The sequence below is a fragment of the Talaromyces rugulosus genome, chromosome I, assembly GCF_013368755.1.
Source record: "Talaromyces rugulosus chromosome I, complete sequence".
NCBI classification, from domain to species: domain Eukaryota; kingdom Fungi; phylum Ascomycota; class Eurotiomycetes; order Eurotiales; family Trichocomaceae; genus Talaromyces; species Talaromyces rugulosus.
This window is the reverse complement of record NC_049561.1, coordinates 1,084,742-1,103,011: the sequence shown is the minus strand read 5'-3', so window position 1 is coordinate 1,103,011 and position 18,270 is coordinate 1,084,742. Positions and strand designations below refer to the sequence as shown.

The 18,270-nt window shown below is 49.2% G+C and overlaps 7 protein-coding genes across 7 annotated transcripts; 4 read left to right on the top strand and 3 right to left on the bottom strand.

The window, feature by feature from the left end:
* Positions 1-691: 691 nt before the first annotated feature.
* On the top strand, positions 692-919 carry TRUGW13939_00369 (uncharacterized protein; the record flags this gene model as incomplete). Its single annotated transcript, XM_035483577.1, has 1 exon — positions 692-919. The coding sequence occupies one exon, from the start codon at positions 692-694 to the stop codon at positions 917-919; it is 228 nt and encodes a 75-aa protein (XP_035339470.1).
* A 3,362-nt stretch (positions 920-4,281) lies between these two features.
* TRUGW13939_00368 (uncharacterized protein) lies at positions 4,282-5,455 on the top strand (the record flags this gene model as incomplete). Its single annotated transcript, XM_035483576.1, has 4 exons — positions 4,282-4,359; positions 4,436-4,592; positions 4,648-4,816; positions 4,873-5,455. Coding segments are annotated over 4 exons (987 nt in total), but the record flags the coding sequence as incomplete, so codon positions are not given.
* A 917-nt stretch (positions 5,456-6,372) lies between these two features.
* Positions 6,373-8,760, bottom strand: TRUGW13939_00367 (uncharacterized protein; the record flags this gene model as incomplete). The annotated part of the gene is made up of 1 exon (XM_035483575.1): positions 6,373-8,760. The coding sequence occupies one exon, from the start codon at positions 8,758-8,760 to the stop codon at positions 6,373-6,375; it is 2,388 nt and encodes a 795-aa protein (XP_035339468.1).
* A 369-nt stretch (positions 8,761-9,129) lies between these two features.
* Positions 9,130-9,442, top strand: TRUGW13939_00366 (uncharacterized protein; the record flags this gene model as incomplete). Its single annotated transcript, XM_035483574.1, has 2 exons — positions 9,130-9,186; positions 9,254-9,442. The coding sequence occupies 2 exons, from the start codon at positions 9,130-9,132 to the stop codon at positions 9,440-9,442; spliced, it is 246 nt and encodes an 81-aa protein (XP_035339467.1).
* Positions 9,443-10,572: 1,130 nt separating this feature from the next.
* TRUGW13939_00365 (uncharacterized protein) lies at positions 10,573-13,923 on the top strand (the record flags this gene model as incomplete). The annotated part of the gene is made up of 2 exons (XM_035483573.1): positions 10,573-10,763; positions 10,833-13,923. 2 exons carry the CDS (start codon positions 10,573-10,575, stop codon positions 13,921-13,923), a joined length of 3,282 nt encoding a protein of 1,093 aa, XP_035339466.1.
* A 359-nt stretch (positions 13,924-14,282) lies between these two features.
* TRUGW13939_00364 (uncharacterized protein) lies at positions 14,283-14,963 on the bottom strand (the record flags this gene model as incomplete). Its single annotated transcript, XM_035483572.1, has 1 exon — positions 14,283-14,963. One exon carries the CDS (start codon positions 14,961-14,963, stop codon positions 14,283-14,285), a length of 681 nt encoding a protein of 226 aa, XP_035339465.1.
* Positions 14,964-15,328: 365 nt separating this feature from the next.
* TRUGW13939_00363 (uncharacterized protein) lies at positions 15,329-15,784 on the bottom strand (the record flags this gene model as incomplete). The annotated part of the gene is made up of 1 exon (XM_035483571.1): positions 15,329-15,784. One exon carries the CDS (start codon positions 15,782-15,784, stop codon positions 15,329-15,331), a length of 456 nt encoding a protein of 151 aa, XP_035339464.1.
* Between the last annotated feature and the right edge of the window lie 2,486 nt (positions 15,785-18,270).

The window sequence follows — 18,270 nt, the reverse complement described above, 5'->3', positions numbered from 1 at the left end:
TGAAACTTGGCCAGGCTGCCGGATTCTCCGCTAATAAGAATACTAATCTATGAATCATGATATTATTTTGTTGAAGAAACCGCCGATTTGCCTGTCTTTTATTTGCAACCTGGTATCGCCAGTTCTTGCGCAGCTCTTGCAGCAGCAGCATATGTATGATGACGCCATGGACACACAGCTGAAGGCTGTATGGCTGGAATTCGGCTGCAAGGAGACTATGTTTGGCTCGGTTAGTCCGGCTAGCGTGCGTCCGTGTACGGAGTCCGGAGTATATTACGGGTTATAGATAGGAAAAGACCCGGGGATACTTGCGCAATTGTGTAGGACGTGATGAAATAATATGAGTTAAATTATCGAATATATTACATATATGCCTGAGGACGAAATGCGTGGATTGCACATGCAAACCAGATCAAAAACAAGATCGAGACGATACCGTATAACCAATACATGGCAATACCGGTCCGCCCGGCAGCCCCGTCGATCGACCCGCCCGTTTCACAGTTTCCCCTCCAGATAAGTTTTCGTGCTGCCTAATAAACAACAAGCTAGTTTATATCTCTCTCCTTTCTCGTCGCTCGCCTCTTGTCTTCCCTCTCTCTCTTCCTACATCCTACACCCTACACCTCTATCCATCTCACTCAACTACCTCCTTCCTCCATCTTACTCTACCGCCCAAAACAACAACAAAATGAGCGCCCCGTCCATCCCGCTGCAGGCCCCGTCAACGCCCGCGCCTGCGCCCGAGCCCACCGATCTACCCTCGTCACACTCCTTTCTCGACATTGTGCGCTGCTCTCGCTGCCAGCGATCGCTCAGCATCCAGCACACGTCGCCGCCTGCTGCTGGTGTTGTCCAGTTTGGCATGAACTCGTACTACTGCAGCCGCTGCGCATCCATGGTCGGCTTTAACCGCTGAACTTGACGGCATACCGAAGAATGAAAGAGAAGAAAAAAAACTGTTACCGATCCGACCTCGAATGAATACGTGCTATTATGAATACGTGAATCATCGATACCACACTATTATCAATGAACCTGGAATCATCATGCCTTGGGAAAACAACCCGGCATATATCGCGCAAAGTCGCTCGCTTCCTGACGATCCGACCGTCGCGAACAACCCAACACTCAACAATACCCCGTTGACAGCGGTTTATGGATGCGACTATGCAACCGAATCCGAATCCGAAACACTACACTGGGCAATTTCTACTCGCTCGCATCCGGCATGCACGCAACCGATCTTGTGTATTGTGCATCACCTTGCAGTACCTGAATGTGGACACTGCCACCTGACTCCTGCGCTATGATGTCTTTGTTGATGGCACTAACCCGTTCCTGGCGACGGCGTGAAGAGTCTGAGGACTAAATAGCGAGGGACTTATTTTTAGCTAGTTCTTGGCTGAGATTTCTTTGATACGATATCTTTTCAGTCAATATTTCGAAATGCTTTGAGATACCCTTATGTCTATTTATTTTTACACATACATACAAATTTCAACATGTGTCTTTATTATTTATTTATTTTGTGTCGCTTTCTTTCCAGGTACCTCGCATTTACAGACAGCTAATCACAGCTAATGGTTCGGACCCCAACTCCTCGATCTCCATGTCTCAAACTAATTTTAGTCGACGCTTGGTATTTCAAATGGTAACTGATAGTCAGTCTCTGAACCACCCCGCTGTAAAGACCACGGTGTCGGCATGTATTTATTTTTATTTCTCATTATCATCATCATCATTACGGAGTACTCCGTAGTATTAAACAATAATATGAAACAATTTGTCCCGGAGATGCTCCAATCGCAGTGCCAATAGCTTCCGATTGGCTGATTATATTTAATTATTAATAAAACCAGTCTACCAATCAGCACCTCTGTACTTTTGTACTACTTGGATGAGCTTTGTGATGCATCTATTAGATGTACACTACACCGCTTGTCTGCCTTTGCCACTTGATTGGCCTTGGAGTTTTTTATTATTATTATATAATTGTGGAACACTGGAAGTGAAGCAATTATAATTTCAGTGATGGTCCGTCCTATCAAGTTCAAATGTTAACATATAGCATATGCTGTATATATCAGGGAAGAGAAAAACAGCACAAATTATTGTCACTCAATTTTGATTCCAGATGTCGATTTTCCTTTCGAAGCGGTGAAGCAGTCCTCGTGTTATCTGTTTGTCGACCAAATTCAGAACTTGGAGCAGTCTCATGCACGCAGACCATAATACGTATGCACACACACACACATTTACATAATGCATCCCATGGCAACAACGATGCCGCCATAATCAAATTCATGCATGTACCTACATACATATACGTAGCGGCAATTCTTCTTCGCATGGGATTGATTATTTCCATATGTCAAGCGCTAATAAAAAACCCCCCCCCCCCCCCCCCCTCTCTCCCCTCTCTCCCCTCTCTTTGCTGCTGCATACGGAAATGCGTCCTGCAAGTTTTGCGTGCGCTGGTTGAATGTCGTCAAAAGTCGAGTCAAAGTCGAGTCAAGTTTCGTTTGGTGGACATGCATTTGACATAGCAGGTGACCATTTGCAACCCTAATTCCCCAGCACCACCGGATATACGACGTGCATATCCGCGGTCAGAGCAAACAAACAAGCACGAAAAAAAAATAAAAAAAAATAAAAAAGAATGGAATCTAATAAAGTTTCTTATTCCATAAGCAAGCCGTATAAAGTGACACCTCACTTTGAATACTGCCCGGGCCGAGCAAACTAGCAAACGAAACACGCCTACGCTACGAACAAACGCGCATATGCATGAGAAACATTGAAAATAAAAGTCCAGTAGGTTCGGATGTCTTTGCTCCACATTGCGACTGAGCCGCCGTTGGATAGAATAAATAATAATATGACAATGGATCAATTGATGCATTGATGCATTGACTCGGTCCGTTTGATCGGCTGTTGGTATCGACGGACCATTGAGTTGTCAACCGGTCAATGTCGGTTGATATTTCGTTTGTTTGTTTAATTACATACTTTAATATACTGGGTATATTATTACAGATCACTTATCAATCTGTGCTAATATTCCATGTTCCTTGCCAAACCGGTGATCGCGGCGCTCGGACCATATGATATAATATGACAACACCGGATACTTAGTATCAAGTGGAGCTGACATGTCAAATGTAAAAAGCGTAAAAAGCGTAAAAAATAAAAAAATAAAAGCCCAAAGTTTGAAAGCCAACGTTGTGGCGGCTTTCTCGTATTCTTACGGGCTTACTCGTTGCACAAGCATCAAAGAGTATTAACTAGCAGAATCTGCTGACGGAAACAAACACCATGTACCTGCATCGACTTCGACTATATCGATATGATAAGTATTAAGCACTTCCCAAACTACCACCTCCGTACAAATGTAGATAATCTCAATCGAGGCTGTAAGCCCGGGGGAAAAAAAGCAACGATTAGTCCGAGTAGGCTGGCTGCGCCTACTAGGGAAAAAAACCTTCAGTTAGGGCCAAGTCCTTCCCGATTCGTCCATGATTGTCTTCACCGTTTGAACAGCCAGCCGGCATCTCAATCGCTGGAGCAGGGTGCTGGTTGGAAACAAAATAATGACGAATGCTGATGGACTCCTGCAGCAGATCTGCATCGCAAAGATGAGATGCAACGACAGACAAACGAGCGAGCAACACAACAAGAAAGAGAAAAAAAAAAAGAAACAAATACACCGACCGGGTTTCAAACGAGGCTGCAGTAGGCTATCTTCCCTTTTCATTCTGATTGGCGACAGAACCAGCTGCGTCAACTGGTCTTATTGGCTTTTTATTTTCTTTTTTCCCTTTTCTTTTCTGGTCCTTTTTTTTTTTCACCCTCCCTCACCCTTCTGCAGCCTGTCCTGTTTGCTAGTTGCCCTTGCCAAATGATCAGCCCGCTACGACTGCTGCAAGTGGTGGAGGCATGACAACCTGTGCAAGCACGCAGTTTTCTGTGGGACAGTCTTTTCTTTTCCATCTTCTTCTTCTTCTTCTTTTTAATTATCTCTTGTTTGCTCCAATGTAGTCTGCTCTCACTCTTCTGTGCGTTAAAAGGCGCCTTTTATCTCTTCGAACTCCCTCCCCTCCCTCCCGCCTTTGCCCTAATTCTCTCGTCCGCGATCGATCGATATTTACACGAGACCCCGCGGTCTGTCCAATAATTTTTTTTTTTTTTGTTTTTGCGCTGCTTTTACAGTCAGCTTGTGCAGACCTCGCATAGCGCGTGTGATATATATATATATACAAGCAACTACTTCCAAGCATCATGGCTCCATCGCACGAAAAAGGCCGTCGGGGGACGACCAGAGCGAGCGACGACGAGTTTGTCCTCTACCTCCAGGGCGTGAGTTTGCCGCTCATTTACCATATCGACTAGTCCAACATCAATGATGTTAATCTGATGATGAAAATATTTGCAGGTCCCAGCCCACTGCCGATGGCAGGAATTAAAGGACTTTGTGCGCCAGACTGCGATGCATATCCGACAAGCTGTCGTCTACGATGATCCGAATGGCTATCCCACTGGCATCGGTCAGATCATTGTCAAGAACGAAGACGAGGCATGGCGTACTTTTCGTAAGTTCTCCATGAAAAGAACAAAAAAAAAAGCTTTGCTGATATGTTGGTGCAGGAAAACTGGCGACTACCGGATGGGATGGCCAGGTTCTGACCGTCACGCTGGCAAAAGCCAGTGCTCCAACGAAGCCTATTTCTGGGCCCAAGCAAAGCCCGTCTGCGAGTCGGCCTCGGTTTTCTTTTGGTATGGGGAATGGCAGCAGCAATCGGACTGTTCCAAGCGAGTAAGTTTTTTTTTTTGTCTGCATTGGGAATGTTTTGGTGTTGATTTGATATCGAGCTCCGTGGCCACACGAGGCTATATGCCTGCTCCTCCTCCTCTTATGAACTACATCCACGCATACCCTGCAAGCACGCCGTCCTGGGCTGCGAACCCAGAAGCTCACCCGTTCTCGCCATCGCCGGCTGTGTTTCCCTTTAACCACATGGAGTATCAATACTACCCGACCTCGTCGATGAATCCTCCTCAGCACATGTACGGGGCAGCGATAATGGACGCTACTACCATGTTCATCCACACAGTCCCTTACTACCACCAAGGAGGAGTAATAGCAACAGGAGGAGGCTATCCCGACCCCACGACCTCGACCGCATTCGCACTGGCTGCTGCTGTCCCGAGTTGCTGCAGCGTGATTATCGACAATCTTCACCGCAATATCGACGTGCAGACGCTCAAGGACCATTTCCACACAACCGCTAGAGCTGTCGTCGAACACTGCGAGATCGTGAAAACTCCTCCTTCTCCTCACGCCAAAGATAAAGAAGCCTCGAGCTACGCCATGGCAACCTTTCCATCAACCGAGGAAGCTACCAAGGCAGTCTCGCTGTGCAACGGGACTATGCTTTCCGGGAACCGCATCGTGGTCCGATTCGACCCAGACTCCAATAGAATCTTTTCTACTACTGGCGGTGGTGGTAGTCTGCATGCTGACGAAGACTGGACCTCGACGACGACGCCTTTATCGGCATCATCACCATTCTTCCAGCCACCACAACCACCACAACCACCACCGCCGCCGTCGTCGTTGTCGTCGCCGTCTGCGTTTTCAGGGGAAGGTTGGAATCTGTTTCTTTCCACAACGGCGTCGTCGCCGGCTTCTTCCTCTCCTCCTTCTTGTTCGTCGGCTACGTCTTATTCGGTGACGTCTCCTTTTGCATATAAAAATGCGGCTGCATCTACACCAACATCATCGTCATCATCATCATCATCACTATCACCATCTAACAGCACCTCACAATGCGCCGCCAGTCACTCCAATAACAAAAACAGACCTCGACGAGACTCTGGCAAAGAGCTGACCTGTCAAAACGACGCCGAAAAGACCACCATGGCATCAGCAAAGCAGCCCCTCGTTGTCAACGGGTCATCGATGAGTGGGCGCGCGAAGATGTAAAAAAAAAAAAAAAAAAAACAAAGTTACTCACTTGTCTCTAAAAAAAAAGACACTATTCATATATTTCATGATTGTATTGATGTTGATGTTTGATGTTGGTGTTCATGATCGTTCTATTCTTGTCTTACAATTGAATACTACATGTACCTATGTATCTATCTACTTGCATGTGTGTATGCATATAGATTTCAATTTAACATGTGTAGAATGTTACATGTATTTAGTCATGGGTTAATTCCATTTGTTTTTAAAGTGCTCGCCAATTTATTTAATTTCAACGGCTCATTTTTACCCCCGAGCTGAATAAACAATATATTACCAGTGGTTATACATAACCCCGGAATAAACACGCGAATATCTATAAACTAATAATAATACATAATCCCTCACCGCCGCGAAGCCCGAGGCGGAGGTGTAACGCTTCGAGACCGAGACCGCGACCGAGAAGGGGAGCGCGTGTACGAACGCCCGCGCGGAGCAGCAGCAGCAGCAGCAGCACCCCGACGCACAGGAGAGCGCGAATACGACCGCGGACGGGATCGAGAGCGAGACCGAGATGGAGAGCGCGAGTAGGATCGTGCGCGGTTGCGGGCTCGTACAGGCGATCGAGAGCCCGAGACCGAGCGTGAGCGTGAGCGAGAGCGAGATGGAGATCGCGTGTAGGATCGGCCGCGGCGAGCAGCACCGGCAGGAGTCCGAGATCGAGAGCGCGAGCGCGAGTATGATCCGGACCGAGAGGCTGATCGTGTATAAGACCGGCCGCGGGTGGCGTCACGATCGCGGCGTGGTGAGCGTGACCGAGAGTATGACCGCGAGGATCCCGTGTATGAGGAGTAGCTGGAGTACGAGCTGACCGACTCGCGGTCGGATTCGTCGCGCGCCGCAGGTAACGCAGGGAGCGTCGGCTTGGGCAGATTCTTTAGATGTTCACGCATTTCCTCGGTCAGAGCACCCATGCCAATGCTGGTGAAGTAGTTGATCGAGAAACGAGTGTTGCGCGGGTTATCCAGAGGGAACAGTCCGTCGAAACTTGGTCGGAGCACAGGGTCGATCAATCGCTCTCTTAGTTTCGCCATACCAAGGTGCTCTGCGAGGTCCTGGAATAGAATCTTGATGAAGATACGGCTGCTGGATGTCGTTTCTTCCTCGTTCATGTGAATCATGGAAAGAACATGCCAGCCAACAGCATCGTTGCTCAAGATGTGCCCGAAGAACCGAGCGATATTGCGCAGACGGTTCGTTTCGTACCGGTGGATTGTTTCGTAGTACTTTGCAAACGATTCTTCGAATAGATCAGACCACATACGATTCAGCTTGGCGAAGCGCTCGCCAATTAGTCCGTAGAACTTTGAGTACGTGCGCTCCTGAGAGCAGCATTCAATAATCATCGACGGCAACTCCGCCTCCTTGCCCGGCGGAAGGGAAACCTTCATTAGTTTGTGACAGCATTCTTCAAAGTCAATGCTGGACATGATAGTCAGGTAGATGGTTCGTCGAAGGTTGACAAGGTCAGTGTTGCTTTGATCCTTGATTTCCATCTGCCTCTCCTCCTCGGCTTCCTCTTCATCCGAGCTGTCTCCCGATTCATCGTCGCTGTCGTAATCACTTCCCTCGCCGAGAATTTCTGCTTTGAGCTTTTTGTAAGCGTCTTCGTGCTCTTGCCACTCGGCGTCGAATTTGAAGATATTTAGGCCATCCTGAGTGTCCATCTCATCGTCCAGCCCCAAACGATGCGTGATTTGGTCTTCTTCTTCCACCAAGTCAAGCTCTTCTCGCATTGATGGGTTGTCCTTGTACTTGTCTTTGCGCACCTGGAACAAGACTTCGATCATGTATTGCACTCGCTTATCGATGTCGGCCTCGTGTAAAATATTTCTAAATTGGTCAAAGACGGCCAGGGCTATGGGCCCACTCATCTCTTCTAGATGCTGGCCCACCTCCCTGGTCAAGCCGACTGCAATTTCAACACTGTCGTCTGTGGGTTTATGAAGTAGCAACAGCAATATCTGAGCTGCAAGCATTTCGTGCACTACTTGCTGATTGCACAAGTGCGCAATAAAAGTTGTCGATGAGATGCAAACCGCTTTGTCGTTTCTCTTGAACGCCTTGCGAAACTGAACAACCAGTCGGCCCAGCAGCAGTTCTCCCACCTGGGGAAGCTTGGTATTGACAATAGCAACCATGGCCGCGTAGATGGGCGTGAAGGGTAAACTGGCTGCCTGTGCTTTCATAATGCTTCGGCAGAACAGACCTCGTCCGCGAATGAGGTTCTCCCCAAAGAGCTCTGGAACAATGTATTTGATGTTGGACACGTTGACCTTGTTGATCAAACCGTTGATCGACTTCTTCAAAGCTTCCCACGCCATTCTTTGGTACTCCTTGCTGGACTTGTCGGTGATCTGAGCCTGCAAAGCGCGCAACCGAGCAGGCGGGATATACGTTCCTCCCGAGCGCATGTTGAGCAATTTCTCGTATTCGGCCTTGGCTGAGGCTTGCTTTTCCTCCTCGGTCAATGGCTTTCGCGGGGCGTCTGTCGTCTGTCGCAGCCTCTCTGCAAGTTGTCTTTCCCGTTCCAGGGCACGATCTGAATCGAGACGGGGGACGTCTCCGATATCTCTCGAGCTGTCTCCGGGAGGCGATCGGCGGCGATTAGGGGACGGGGATCGAGACGGGGGAGAACGCTTGCGCGTGCTCGATGGCTGGGGAGAGTACGAGGCTCCTGGCGGCGGCGTTGGGACGCGCACCGCCGACTGCAGCATCACAGGATCCGACATGTTTCAAGCTGCCCGCCCTCTGTATGTGGATTTTGTTGTGAGAGTTGGAGGCTCGAGGAGGGGGTGCCGTTGTCGCCGACTTGGGTCTGAGTTCTTTGCAGAAAGAAAATGAAGTGAGAGCAGCGAGTCCGGGCCTAGCGCGCATGGCGGGTCGGCTCACGTGACCTGCGACCATCTGGCTTCCGCGATAGGAGAAGCAACAATAATAAATATTTCAATTCTTCGAGCCCTTGTTTCTGTCCAGCGTGCACTTCAAATCCGCCGGGCCGAGGAATTAGCATTATGGTATTTCCATTCCCATGCACTTATGGAGGTATCTAAACACTAACCAACCGCGCCAACCAGCTCGGTCCAATTGTCGGTTCCGCCATGTTGTTGGCCGCAACTGCGATCTTTCTCTACTACACGGCATGGACTATACTCATGGTATGTCTTACACCCATCCTAGAACACACAAAAAGAAACATGACTGACTGACCGACCAATGTAATAGCCATTTGTCGACAAGGGCCATCCGCTCCATGACTTCTTTCCTCCGCGCGTCTGGGCAATCCGCATCCCCGTCATCCTCACACTCCTGGGCTCGGCAGTTGTTGGCTCGTTCCTCGGCATCGTGATGATTCGCAGCAGCAGGAAGAAGGCCGCAAAGGCCAAGGCAGCCGCCGCCAAAAAGAAGACATAGACGCAGTTGCGTGGTAGTTTGGGTTTGGGTCTGTTTTGTTGGTCTTGTTACACTACTCGAACTCGGCTTAGAGACTGGGGGGAATGGTGTCTGCCAGGGCCATTAGTGATCATGCTCCATTTATCATGGATATGTCGCAATAGGGAATGTGCAACTAGTTTGGCAGTTGGTTCCTGCATCAGCCATGGCTCTTTCGCGCCAAGATCGCCGGCAGATTGTTCTGTATCTGTGCGCGGCATGTACATCTACACCTAGTATGATAATCTATTAATACAAAGCTATTGTGAGAAGCGTACAGTACGTGCGTACATACCTGACTAGGGCCGGTGACTTTCGGGGGCGAATGAGCAAATAAGCCTAGAACCCGTGACCCGGTGGGCGCATCACCTGATGGTCGCCTTCGATCTCTGGCGAGCGGGGATGATGACTACTGACTGCCTGCGATGACGATGATTCTGGTTGTCCAGTGTAAGCCCTCCAGTCACACCATGTGTGAGAGAGCCATCTGCTAAGCCCGCGCGATCCCCCGATACCCCTCTCGTGCGCGCTGCTAGGCTCTAGCCCAGCTTAGGCGGCGCGGACCTGGCGGCTGGCATCATGCATGCGCCTTTCCCCTCCCCCCACCTCGCTCTCTCTCGCCGGCGACCCCTTATCATCTTCGCCTTCGTCTTGCTTGTTCCTGGACCTTCTTCGCCTTTGCTCCCAACTGACTGCAGACAGACGAACAAACAAACAGCCTCTGAGAAACAAACAAACTGCCTGTTTTGTTGCCGACCGACCGCCCACTGACGATACGATAAGATACGCGCTTGACCCGCAACGCTCTCCACTATATATACCCCAACATTCCCCTCGCCGGCTCTGACGCGCTGCCTATCTATCGATTACGCACGTTGACATAGCTATTCCTGGTGTTCTGGCAACGCCGTGCTCTATTCTCTGCTATAACACGCTCTGTGGCTTATCCAGCCCATTCGCCCCCGACTTGTTTTACCCAGCCGTAGCTGCCTTATCGGCTAACGCTCCGGAACCTGTCGATCTGTCTATATCCAGGAGCCAGCTCGCTCCTCACACCCCAGCTTCTGTGCTAGAATATCCCCGGATAACTGCGTTTACCCGGGCCTGCGTGAATGCCACCGGCCGCGTCCGAGGATATCTTCCAAAACTTCAACCAGCTCTCGCTTGACAACACCCCGCTCTCCCAAAGCCCCAGCTCCGCTCCGGATATAACTGGGAAGAAGAAGAAAAAGGGCAAGAACAAGAATGGAACAAAAGGAAAGGATACCCTACCCCAGCAAGCGGACCAGATGGCATCAGACGAGTATGTCTTCCCCCTCCCGTTCCGTGTATGATGGTGTGCTCTTGCCTAATGTCCACCCCCTCTCTCTAGAATCCAACCATCCCCCCCGTCTCAGTCTGACCCATCGTCCTTCCCCGGCAACGCATTCAATATCCCCGCCGTCAGCCGGCCCGTTGGGACTTCACCATCTCCGGTGCTAGGGGCACTGGGCCAAATCAACAACAATCCCGAGAGTGAAACAGTCTTGCGTACGGATGCATGGGCCAAGTCCATTCCCTTTGGAAAAAGCCCTCCAAATGACGTGCTAGACCCTGCATTTGCCAGTGGCTCTCCTCGTAGTGTTCCAACCACTCTCGAAAGAGCTGCTTTTGCCTCATCGACATCCCCTCCTCCCGCTGCAGCGCGGCCAATCAGCTATGGTCAAATCGGCTTCACATCATCACCGTCACCACGCCATACGTCTATCGATAGGCAGAAACGTCATTCGATGGGTACTCACTTTCAAAACCAACCACCGCTGCCCCATCTTCCCCAGGCCCATTTCTATGGAGCCCCGGAAATCGATATTCCCTCGCCACACAGGCCTAGTGCCGACAGTCACTATTCGTTTTGTGGCTGGGACTATGTTCCAGGGCTTCCCCTCAAGACAAGCAAGATCGGGGGAAAGGTGCTCGTGGTTGGTATGGATGGCGAACTCAACATTCTTGCAATAGAAAACCACAAGACACGCACTATCGGGACACTGACCGGCCTGAATGGACGAGTGCTGGATGCGAAAATTCTTACCTATACTGCGAGATCCGATCCATATGCCTCCTCTCGTCCGCATGTCGCCGTCACTCTTCATGGCCCGACAGCTTCCAAGGACGAGCCTGGCGATGCTTCGTCTGTAGCGTCAGACCACAACGAGATTCTCCCTGGCCTGCCTGGAAAGTCAACGACCAGTGAAAAACCCCAGACCAGAGATGAAACAGTTTATCAGACAAGGGTGGAGATTTACTCCATCAAGACCGGCGAGCACATCACCACCCTTTTCCAGAGTAAACCGGCACCATGTTTCGAAAACTATCCCAATTTGTCTTTGATCGCCCCAGCACCCGTGGGGAACCTGAGGCTGTATACAAGCATGAATTATATTGTCGTCGTTTCTGGAACAAGTGGAGAGGTTTTTATCTACGGAGTGGTTTCTGCATCGTACCAATGTTTGGGCAAAACATGGACTTCCGTTCAGTCGCGAGAAGTCAGGCGCTATTCGACTTCATCGAGCTCTACAGATCAGGATGGATCGCAAGCAGATATCCATTATGGTTCTGTTTCTTCAGAAGTTCCTATGATCTCGCTTAATGGACGTTGGCTAGCTGTTGTCCCACCGGCGTCATCTTCGAGAGCCCCGCCTTTGGGAACAGTTCCAACGCACCTAGTACAAAGGAAGATCCCAGGACTAGACACACATATCCCACCATCTAAGCCGGCTGTCAACTGTGCGACAGACCTAGGAGACGGCGAAAGCTTTTTCGATAAGGTAGCTCGAGGTGTCACACAGGAGTTTTTCAGAGGAGCTCGATGGATGGGTGACCAAGGCTTGCAAGCATGGAACAGCTATTGGAATAAAGATCAATCGAGCCCAGGGGGGAATGCACGGCGTTCTTCTCCGTATTCAGAAACTCAAGGGCCACATGGACTGTTTCCTCCTACCCACGGTCAAGACACGTCGGGAGCATTATCTTCCGAGCCCGATTTGGTCTCAATCATTGACATGAAAAAGCTTGAACAGGGACAAGATCCAAAAGGCGCCGCTCTAGTGCCGTTTGCAACCTTTCAAGCACCAAACGGATGCGGATTTCTCTCTTTTTCTCCCAATGGGCATATGCTGTTAACAGCTAGCAAAAAGGGAGATGTTCAATACGTATGGGATCTCATGCAGGCGAAGAATTACCGATCGGCTGTATTCATGTCTGAAGATGTTGTAGGAAATTCTCCTCTCACTCCTCATGTACGACTGATAGCAAGACATTCCCGGTTGACAACTTCGAGCATCGTCGACATTGTCTGGGCTTATCCTACTGGAGAAAAATTCGCTGTCATCACTCGAAAGGGCACTGTCCATGTTTTTGATATTCCTCGAGCCGCGTTTCAATGGCCACCACTTCGGCGTGTCCAAGCCAAATCTCAGGGACCGAGTGCGGAAGATCAGACGCCACTCAGCCCGGAATCAGAGGAGGCAGGAACTGCAAGCCCGTTCGCAACGGCCATGAAGCTTGTGGGAGGGACCACGCAGCCTATTCTGGCTGCTGTCAGAGGTCGAGCCCCTAGTGTGGGAAGCAATTTCTCTGGAACTCCTACATTTGGCATTTCGTCAGCAGCTGGAATCAGTGGTAAAGCAGTTGCCGTGGGTTTGAGCAAATCTGTCGGAGCTGCAACTGGGACGGTCAACACCCTACGGCATGTGGGAGAAAATCGACTGCACTTGACCGGATTCACCAAGGACCCCACGCCATCTCGCGTGACATGGATTACTATCCATAATGAATGTCTGTTGGGTGTGATCGACCATGGCTTGTTCAGGCTGTATAGGGTCCAGCGCAGCGCAGATAGAAACAAAGCTCGACGCCACCAGTCTGTCATAGGAAACAGAGTCGCGGAAATCAAGTTACCAGCTTACCTGCAAGACCTTTCTGGACCCCTGCAAATCGGCCTCCCTGCAGATGAGAAGGTAGCGGGCAGCTGGGCTTTGTCGTCGAGTGCACCTCATTCTTCGTCGACTACGAAACTAGATTCCCAGCCACTCTCACAGGCCGAGATCGAGACAAACACTCCTTACCAGCCGTTCCATACAGATCGCAGGGTAAATATACAGGTCCTGGTGGATCCTGCGTCTGCATCAGGGCCTACGTTGGGGCCATGGGTCTTTGGCAACGATATTCCAACCCAGACACTTCATGTTCGGCCTCTTCAGCACAGCGATGATGAAGAAACGCATGGTCAGGTAGCAGGAGCCCCGGAAATGGAAAACCTCATCAGCCTCGGCAATGGCAGAGATCAGGTGGAAGAAGTTGTTATAACTACAAGACGGAAGAAGAGGCAATCTAGCGCCCACTCCCCTACTTCTCGACGCGACGACGACGACGGATTCTTTGAAGACGACTGCGATGTTTTGGACTTTGCTCAGGATCGAGTTTAGGATTATTTTTTGTTTCTTTTCCCTTCTGTTCGGTTATTCATCACGTCGGCACTAATTTGACCCGACAACAGACAACGTTATTATAGACATGCTTTGGAGTTAGATTTTTTCTGGCGAGGTATTTTTGATTTGGATTATTGATTTTTGACTATGGGCAGGAGTTTCGGTTGTTTGTTGGGTGCATTTTCAAGTGCAATTTGTTCAACACATTGCAACTTCAATACCCTTTTGACGAATGTTGTCTCTCCACTATGAAACACGAAAAAAACTGTATAAAGAAGAAATCCAGAAAACAGCTAGTTGTGATTCGGTTTCATTAATACTATATAACACTCACTCACTGCATACTACTCAAACTTTCAATTATCATTTCCAGTCTCCTCCATCCACCACGTCTTGAACTCGCGCAACCGCCTCGTCCGCTCTCGAGCCATTTCCCTGCCCGTATCCGTCTTCATCATACCTTCTAGTTTCTCCAACTTCTCTCCAAAATGCTCAATCGACTCATCCAGTTCCCACCGCTGCCCCGGTGCACCCTTCTGCTGCCTCGACCCTAGATACGTAAACGTGCGCGCAATGCCCACGGCGCCAATGGCATCCAGTCGATCCGCATCCTGCACCACGGCAAGCTCACGATACCGCTCGTCAGCGATCAGCGCGCGCACCGCAGCCGGGTTCTTGATTTCGTTCGAGTACGAGACATTGCTCACGATGGTCTGCACGCGCTCGGCGAGCGAGGCATCTGCACCGTGCGCGACGAGCGTGTTGAAGACCATTTGTTTCGGGTCAATTTTTGTGTCTGTTGGCTCTGGCAGGTATTTGTGATCGCCAATGTCGTGCAGCGTGGCTGCGAGCGTGATTATGTCTCGGTCGTATTGCGTAGTAGTAGAGTGTCGCGAGAGTTCGCCTTCGAGAATAGTGTGCGCGAGATGGACGACGCGCAAGACGTGTGTTGGGTTGTGCGAGGGGTCGTGGCCAGACATGCATGTGGTCATGTAGACTGTCATGGCCTTGATGAGGGCTTGCATATCGACTGCCATTTTTTTTTTTCCTTCTGCGGGGTAAATGTGATGTGAGGGGGTTTAGCTGGGTGTATATATGTGTGTAACAAGGGTTGTTGAGTTGGGTTTCAACAGTCTGTATACATGGAAATGTTTAAGTGTAAGAGATTTGTTTAGTAATAATGTCCCTCGAATGTTTTGATATGGATCGATCCGGCTTAGTACCTATCGAGCAAAAAACCTACGTTGCCCGCCTCGGATAATTAGACACACAACATCGGGACACCGCCTTGCAATTCGTCGACTCCAAGGTAGAGAGAAACAGCGCGGTTAGATCTAATTCGATTCTTATATATTTGTTTGACAATCCCGCCACGCAATAAGCTCCTCTTCATGCAACCATATTAGACTGGCGACCGGGGATTGGCGTGTACAATGACCGAGGTGTGGTCTTCGACAATAGGCAGCTCGACGTCGTAACCGTGGGCTCGGTGGAGCTCTGCTAATCTCGTACAAATGATGGTATCGTCGCGGGGCAATCGAATAAGATCCCAGTTTCGCCCTTTATGAACTCGCTTAAGCACGTAGACAGGAAGAGGTGACTTGTCTTGGTGCGCGGTGCGGAAGTCATAGTCATGATGGTTGATATCAAAGGCCATAAAGGCGCGCTCTTCAAACACTTCCACCGCAAGAAAAAGAATCCGGTTGTCGCTCTCCCAATTAGGGAAAATGTCGTTGAGTATTGTTTTCGCTGAGTTTGCGTAGTCATCGGGATTCAAGCATCTCGTCTTCATTTTCATGACTATTCGTTTCGCATTTTCCTTGAATACCATCTCGCGGATACTAGAGATGTCGGTCATGATGCTTGATGATAATTTTAAAGGAATCGGAGTTTGTCATAAAGACAGGGCAAGGTCATCCCTTCTTATACTTGAGGAGATGATTGAGATTCTCCTAATACAAAATTGGCGAGGAATGCGGGAGCCTCAGTCAAGGCAGAAGAAGATTTCACCGCTTAACAACTCCAGTTGGTTATGAATCGATCCAGTCTGCAGGAAAAGTAACAACTATGATTTGGAATAGAGAAATGATTGTGCTCCTTTTATAGCTGTAGATGGAGCAAACATTATTCATTTGAGCTAGCTTCTAACCCACGCGGTATAGCCCATATTGCACAGTGAGCGAAGAATCTCGTTCAAGCCGCAGCCACAAATGAGAGTCGGCGGGCTAAACATAAACGATGATGCTATCTCTTCTATTGCCAATCTCCTGGCGAGAAGACATAAGGGCGGCCTCCCCATTAAAGCTGGTGCAACACTAAGCTACCATGTAATAATCTCTTGTTTATTGCCGTTGGCTGAACCAAATAGTATGGTCGCACTTCGTTGGTCTTGAGAAAATTCCACGTTTACATTTGTGATCCGACAAGAGGTTAAAACATGCCCTCCCGGAAAGGACGAGGCATCTTCTTCCAGCTCAATCACACGTTGTGCTACCCTGCTAGTCAAGGCACTGCTCCACACTCCTTCCTGCATTGATCTCACTTGCATCAAGTGAAGAGCCCGCCTGCGGACGATTGGGTCACGACATCTGGTTGTGATGGAATATAGAACCGGTACAAGGCCAAGATTTATGTGAAATAGCGGCTGCTGCTGCTTTCCGTTGCCTACCACTGGCACCGGCATGGCCACTTCCGCCAGACTCACCATTTCGGCGAATTCCGGCGTATGCGAGCCCCATGTTATTGGCATTCGAGTCTCTTTAGCATCATGTAATGCTTTTAGATCAGAGTGCATATATAAGGAATGGAGCTGAAGAAGTGCAATTGCCCTTTGATCAGACGAGGGAAGCGAAGTAATGTTTTTGGAGGAACGAAAAATGGAAAAAGCCTGCGACCATGTGTTCAGCCAACACAGTAGCGACTCACTACTTATCATGTCGTGTTGTGAACAGGCCCAAATTTCCTTGACAATATCCATAAGCGCTTGGCGAGCGTCTGATATTGATTCAAATGCGCCAAAAGACGGTGCTTGAGGCCTAACGGGAGTGCTATGGTGGTTGCGGCGTGCTCTGTGAAGGTTCCAGAGTGGGCTGTCTCCCAGGAGCTTCAAGAAAGTATTAGCTGAAGGAAACCAAGCCTAGAATAGAGTCTAGGAGCCAATACCATTAACACCTGGATAAAAACCTCGGAAAAAATGGAGATAGTTCTGTTGACTAAACTGTTCATGTCTGGCAGTTTCTTAACTGCACACACTCGAGTAATCGCCTCAGACATCATCCTGTGACCATACTTTAACAAGTTGATCGCGGACTCATGGTTTCCTTGTAAAATCTTCGCAGCATGGTTAGCCTTGGCGAATCCTTGGACGTTTTTAGGGTTACCAGTACCTCGGTGCATATGAAGATGAGACATGAAATAAAATGTATATGCATTGGTTGCAAGTGGTTGAAGCATAAAACTTCTTTGATAGCCAGGCTATGCTGGTGTCTTGCAAATATAGGATCAATCACGGCGTGAGGATCAGCGTAGCCTTCGTGGTACACTGACAAAGCAACTAGAGCATGCCGTATGCACGACTCAGAGTGAGCGAGCTGAAGTAATTCTTTGTTCCAAAAATCATCAGCAAAGAACGTGGCAAATTGGATAGCGGTCCGCTCGACAAAGTACTGCAGTGCACGACTCTCCCTCGGATCTGAAAAAAGGGGTCCGGGCAGCACCATTGGGAGCAATGTCCTTGGTTGGAGTGCATGGAAATGGAGTTTTCTGAAGCTTTTAAACTCCTCGTAGCCATCACATACTCGCCCGGTAGAAACACCTAGGATTTTTCAGTGCCACGTTGGAGATAACATATAAGAACCATACATTTCACGCAGAATGGGCGACCTTCATCGCATTTTATTTTACGAACTAGATATGGTGGTCTAAGTGAATGACTCAAGAGGCATATATCGATTCTAGTGGCGGGAAGGGGCATCGCATATGCGGCATGTACTGACTCCTGCTCATGTTGATCAGTACCATTTCCTGTAAAGCTCAACAACCCACAAAGTAATTTAATATCAAGGTCAGGTCGCCTTTGCCGCCTCACCCGCAAGCCTGCTTGCTGTGCTAGCTAATACGAGGGGAAGACCAACTTGCATGTCTTACAGCCTGTCCGATGTTTCCGAGATTTGGCTCGCTTCCGCTCTCCTTCTTTGACGCGCGTCATTATTTTGAGGGTGGATATAAAATTAGATGAGGAAAATCAGAATCTCTCTGCCTGGAAAGCACCTAAAGCATTTTAACTGATACGATGCTTGGCTGGTGAAATATATAGGTAGTCGTACCAAGGTTTGCCCCACTCTG